The 6,523-nt window shown below is 39.2% G+C and overlaps 1 protein-coding gene across 1 annotated transcript in view; it reads right to left on the bottom strand.

Moving 5' to 3' along the window:
* Positions 1–694: 694 nt before the first annotated feature.
* The window catches only part of RASSF2 (Ras association domain family member 2), a gene marked incomplete in the record, with an annotated part of 28,431 nt that continues 22,602 nt past the window's right edge, over positions 695–6,523 (bottom strand). The window contains 3 exon segments of the mRNA XM_072402840.1: positions 695–2,426; positions 4,110–4,207; positions 6,064–6,185. Coding sequence (XP_072258941.1) covers positions 2,357–2,426; positions 4,110–4,207; positions 6,064–6,185 — 290 coding nt within the window.

The raw sequence follows: 6,523 nt of genomic DNA, 5'->3' as shown, positions 1-6,523 counted from the left end.
ATTTAGTTCTACTTTTAGTTTGTCTTAAAACCCAAGCACAGCTTTTTAATGGCAAATACCTACCATGTGATTATACAAGAATACCACCTGGCCAATCAAGAGCTTAATAACTATAAAACCAGGAAGACCGGATGAAGATGGTGAAGAGAAATGCCAACATCTCAGTACTGAAAGTGGTCTCTGTCAAGAATGTCTGCCATAATGGGCAGATATTTTGTGAATACATTCACAGTATAGATCGTCTGGGAGGCACAATTTCTTACATAGGGTTGCAGTTTAGCTCTTATTCAATATTAAGGAATGGGGAGCATTTTAAAAGGTAATGTGTCATAAACTAGCCATCATTACTTGTGAACCGTCCACTTTAAACTTAAATTGTGATATGAGTTATAGTCCTTTGATTCTAATGTGAGATAGATTTAAAATGGGAGATACTGACCCCATGCAACCCCACCAACAAGACAATATGTATACAACATATTATACATTACTGTATTCTTGACAAACTTAGCTGTGCTTCCTCTCATTCCCTTATTGATTCTTTGACAGCGGCTGTCTAAATCCTTTTCCTGTCCATCTCATAAATTCCAAATATGCTCATTCTTATGTTGGCCAGACATATAAAGGATGTTATGATATGCCATAACAATTGATTTGCTGAATGTAAAATTAAACTCCCATACAAAACACAAAGTGAATGTTACTGCAAAGTGCTTTATTCGGAAGGGAAAGGGAACTGGGCAAAAAATTCACATTTGTTAGATAGAAAAAACACACAGACATAACATAAATTTTAGAAGCTCAGCACAGTCCAGCAATATTACAAAACACACACATTAGTCAATGCAATAATACACAGGGCCATTCAAACTGGTCAAATCCCGTAAATCAAGCACCATCAACTGAGCAATGTGTCTCCGAAGACATTGGTCGTCACTAGGGGCATGGAAATCACAGAAGATACTATGTGAAATACTTTGTTTGCTATTATTATTATTAAGAAGATTGTATAGATTCTTTCTTAGAAAAAGAAAGATTTGTAGAGCTCTTTTAGTTTGGTCTTTGTTGGATGAACCATTTATTTTCATGTTTGAGTTTCTATTCTATGCTTTAACTAGTTTAGGTTTATCCTTAAAGGAAAGGAGAACAAGCTTTTATTGACTGGTACCTAGACTAACCCAAGTGAGAATAGAATGTCACGATGGGCCCAAGCTATGGTGGCCATCACAACAATGGGCAGACCTCATTTGATAAGCAATATGCCAGTCTATGAATTTCCTAACCAGTTCTTAAGGTATCAGTCTTCTCTCTAGTTTCTTCCAGTCTTTCATGAGAACAATCACCACTTTACACACAAGCTCAGTTGGTCTTAAACTGTTCCTCAGCTTCCGACTATTTTCAGAAGGCTTTAAAAGCAAAGCTTGGATCATTCTGGGCCAATATTTATAAATGCAGAGTCCTTTTTTTTTTTGCATCATTCATAATGTTGCTTTTGTGAGTTTTGTCATTATGACATAAGAAAATTACATTGTTTTAGGTAAACATTGTGCTTTTGATTTGGAGGCATTATCTTTTCCTGCATATTTCTTATACCTAGACCTAAAGACGATTTAATAAAATTCCACTTGGCACCCAATCTGCAAGTTTGCAAACTGGGGGGTTGTGAACTGACTCTCAGTCTATCACAACTAGTACACCCATTGCTAGGATTTACAATCTATATCTCGTAGATGGATATTGGGGAATCATTAAAAATACATCTCACCCACAATGCACAAGTGTGCAAATTGCAAACCTGAATGGGCTGAGGCTTCACATTCCTGCATCATTATAACCATCACTTCTATTTGCTGATAGAATTATGACAGCTAAATTACATATACATTCAAATTGTTTTTTTAACAAAGCTGTAATTTGGTCATTTACTCACTGAGCATAGCAAGATTTGGTCCAATTCACATCACCGATAACCTCATTAAACTCCAACAATCTGTAACCATTTCGTCACTTCAAGTAAGCACAGGACAAACACTTTAAGTGTCTTTGATACTGTGAACCACAGTGGTTTAAATTCATAAGAACACCATGTGTTGTAGCACACCAAGGTCACAATACAACAACATAAAGGCTGGGATTTCATTTCTTTTCCAATATTGAAAATAATGCAGTGCTACTTGATTCAATGAGTTATTGGAAGCATTACAATACAGTGCAATCCCCTCCAATAATGGAGAGACTTAAGCTGAATGTGCTTTTTTTTAGAATGAGGATTCCGTGGCTGATTCCAAGAACCAGGCCAGGCAAGGTGATGGGTGCACACGATCTGGGCTCATTCGCAGAGTGCAGGGTCTGGGGTCTATATGGTGGCAGGGTTGTTAGCCATGTCATGCAAGCGTTGCTCAATAAAGAATCGGAGTGATGTGTACCTGTAATATAAAAAAAGAACTGTGTTATGAGGACTGGGGTAGGAAAGGAAAGGGAACCTGCACAATTAAGTGTCACAATTGAGGATTAAGGGCCATGCAGAGGCTCTGCATGATTCCTCACCTGTCTACTCTGCCTTTGGACTAGAGCAGTCATTGCTGTCCTTACAGAAACATGTTTTTTCCCCCATCTTGGGACTTGTACTTTATTAGGAATCTAAACACTTTTTGGGAGTCAGTTCCTGTATGTTCTGGCCCCTGCTCCCTTCCTCCTGCCACTGTTATGTAGGCAGACAGCAAGAGCATTCATAGCTAACATTAGGATTTCAGCAAAAAAAAATATTATTTTTTTATCCATAAAGCAATTAAAAAAAAGCCGGCTGGAGAAGAGCCACTAGTGCACTCAGAAGATAAACAATGGAAGAGCTAATTGTGCGGAATGGAGATGCCACTTCTGTCATTATACAGTGCTCCGCTGTGTGCAAGCTCCTATTATCCTCTCTGCCCTACAAGGAGATAAATGGATGATTGGTGAGCCTCAAACATAAATAAATAATAGCAGGGGAATACTAAAGATCATCATTTTATTAAAAGCTCAGTCTTCCAGGTCCGCTGATGTCACATCCAATATGGTGGTGCCCATTAGCAGTCTCAGGCCTCTTCATTATCATAGTATCATCAATTAGGCATAGATTGAATACACAAAACAAATATTTGACATCTATGGGAAAAGTTTTGCTGGCATTAATAAAATAGGGACATGGTCACCCATTAGCAGCTGGGTCTTACCAGCACCCCCATGCCTTCTTTACTAAAGAACTAGTACATGTGACCTGCTTACATGATTACTCTAAAGCAGCCTTTCCCAAAATTTTTACCCCTGAGGAACCCTTTAGGAAAATCAGGTTAATGGGGAACCCCTACTAAAGCCATAGGAGGTCAATGGAAAAAAATTCAACTAATATTGACAATCAACGGAAAGAATGACCCACTTACAGATAGTTAAAAAGAGCTAGAGCCATGCTACTGGCTCTGCCAAGTGGCACAAAATCTGAGGTTACCAGGGGTGTAGTGGGGCAGGCATGGGTGGGAATGTCGTGCCCTCACATTTTTCGGGAGTGGGCACGGGTACCTTCTCTTATTTTGCTAAGAATTCTCCAGGGTGTGAGCGGTGAACCAAGTCTCCCATATGGAATTGCATGCTCAGGGCTGTGGGTGCGTTGTCTCTGTACACAACCCGCCCACAGGCTCAGACCTGCGTTGGGAGAGTGGGTGGGTTCTGGTATCATGATGTCACGCTGGGGGAAGTTTCTTCTCCTTTAAGTGACACATAGGCAGGGGTGTAGTGGGGTGGGCGCTTACTGTGCCACCTCTTCTTTTCTTACAACTACACCCCTGGAGGTTACCATCAAATGAGAGGTCAGGAAAAGCTCAAGGAACCCCTAGCAACCTCTGGAAGGAACCCTAGGGTTTAATCGAACCCAGATTAAGGATGGCTGTCCTAAATAATAGAAAGATGTAGATTAATTTTGCTTCAGGATCTCTTGAAAGAGGTGGATTTTGTTCTGTACAGAGTACTTAGTTCTGACTTCATTGCTTCATTTTCTCTATTTCCTAAACATTTATTCTGAGTGGTTTTGTATTAGGAGCCCATAGCACATTCATATGATATTCACTCTACTTTACCTCCTCGTCAGCTTGATGATTTCTCTGTCTTCTTCCTCCTTGAGCTTCTGAATAAAGCTGTTTAGTACAGGCATCTCAAACTTAATATATTGTGCCACCTGAGAAATACAACATACAAATAAATGAAGGAACCCCATTGAAAGATTCTTAGGAAGCATAGCAAGAACTTTACCATAACCCCCTGCCCACCTATCTAGGTGATTTTATTGTGAATTGTTCACATAGATCACAAACAAGATGGTTAGGCTGCCAGGATCTGTCCCTCTTGAAAACCCTATGTTTGCATTGGGAATTTTAATAATGAATTGCTCCACAATGATTATAGATACAAAGGAGAATGAGGAATTTGAAGTGTTGCTTTAAAGAAATGGAAAAAAAAAATTGAACACAATGTATGGCGTGCCATTTCATGTGCTTTTCTTACTATGAACCTTCTACAGCAGCGGTCGCCAGCGGTCGTGAGAAAATTTTGGGGGTCTGCGACTCTGGTTGGTGCACCTTCAGGAGAAGGACCCTGCTGGAGGGACACACCGGCCAGAGCCGTGGACAACGTACCCCCAGCAGTTCCCAGGCTCAGGTAAGTGGGCAGGCTGTGTCATAGACACAACCCGTCCATTTTCCCATTGCAGGCCCAGATCTCCGATGGGAGATTGGGTGAGGTTATGTCATAATGACATCACCTGTGCATGCACGGTCGGGAGCCAGTGATTTTAATGGTCCGCAGACCTGAAAAGGTTGGCGACCTCTGCTCTACAGTACATTCTACAGTCATGAGTCCTCATCCAACATCCTAATACGATTTGATAAAACAAAAAAACAACAATGAGGACAGGCAACCATTATCAAAATATGCAAATATGCAAAAAAATATGCAAAAAAAAGCACCATACCCAGGTTTTTTAGTGTAGTTGTCATAAAATATAGAACAGAAAACTTACATTGCATTTAACAACAATATGAGAAACAGCCAAGAAAGATGCATACTGGTATATAGAAACAACATTTAAAATGTGCCAACAATACAAACAGTGTTGTACAAACAATAAAATGATATCACCAACTTTTCCTGCCAATTTAGTGTCTCTTTCATAGTCATAGTCATGGGACCCATTTAATAAACGAAAAAGTTTTTTAATACATTTTTTGTATTTTTGTATTCAGTCTCTTTGAAAAAAAAGGCAATAAGATGAAAAGATCAATATTTTCCAGCACCGTCACCAAGTTTTGCAGTGGAGTGGAGTTCACAGATGTTTGATTCACAAACTCTTATTTTTTAAACTGGCGATAAGTGAATGGTAAAAGTACCGATCAATACTCAAACAGAACTTCAGGGCACTATTTTGGGTTAATTTAGATTAGGTTCTGCAGTTAAACACTGATCACCCCCATAAAAACTCTCATTGTCCTTTCGTTAATCCGGCCTCTTTCAAAAGTGGTAACCAAAAAGTAAATGATGGGTAAAAAGTCACCTCCTTCTGACCACCCATTTTTATAAATCCCATGTTTGAATGTTCCTAACATAGTCTTAGGCCAATTTGGAGAAAAGCCAATTAGCCCTCACAAAAACATACAAACTCCATACAAGGATGACATTGCCAAGATTTAAAATTGGAACCCTAGAGCTGCAAAGTGAAAGTCTTAGCCTCATGGAGACATCCTCACATTTATGGAGCCCATACAAGACAACATCATACTGGTTGCAATAGACTTGATTCGCATACTTGCATTATGGCTGTTTTATGAAAAATTGTAGGTTCATCAACAAGTCCATTGTGGTAAATTGCCAGCTCCAAAAAAGTAATTGAGTTGTCTATCCTTAACATATATTAATGCTCAGGCTTTAAAAATGTGAACCAAGCCAAACACAAGGCCAGTATTGCTATAGGACTATTGTTTTAGTCATTGTCTACAGTCATTATAGGAATAGTTACACCAGAATATATAATTATCTCACATCATACGTAATCTCTTCCACTTGATCCTTCTCCATTAGGAAAACCTTACACACTTGTTCACAGGGACCATGCAGAATTCGGGCAACAAGAGGATAGTCTGTGTCCTTCAGCTTGCCTTTTTCTGTAGAGAAAATGGATAAATCACTAATCTTTGCAGGTTGGCACTTTCAGCATTGAAAAATGGCGATCACAACATTTATCAATTCTAATCATTACATATAGTTCACCAGATAGCGTTCAAATGTATGTGGACACTCCAGGTCCCAGTCATGATACACAAGTACTTTATTATTAGAAGTCAGGTAATGGCTAGGTAACGTCAATTTTGTGCAGAAAAAAATAAAATGAAAAGAGGCCATTAGCTGACATGATCATCATAACCTTAATGATCTTATCATTTTACTGGTTCTGGCATATTAAAACCTGATCTGGCCTATAGAGATCAATACTTTGACAGGG

Source organism: Pyxicephalus adspersus, chromosome 2, assembly GCF_032062135.1.
Source record: "Pyxicephalus adspersus chromosome 2, UCB_Pads_2.0, whole genome shotgun sequence".
NCBI classification, from domain to species: Eukaryota; Metazoa; Chordata; class Amphibia; order Anura; family Pyxicephalidae; genus Pyxicephalus; species Pyxicephalus adspersus.
This window is presented reverse-complemented; position numbering and strand designations above follow the sequence as displayed.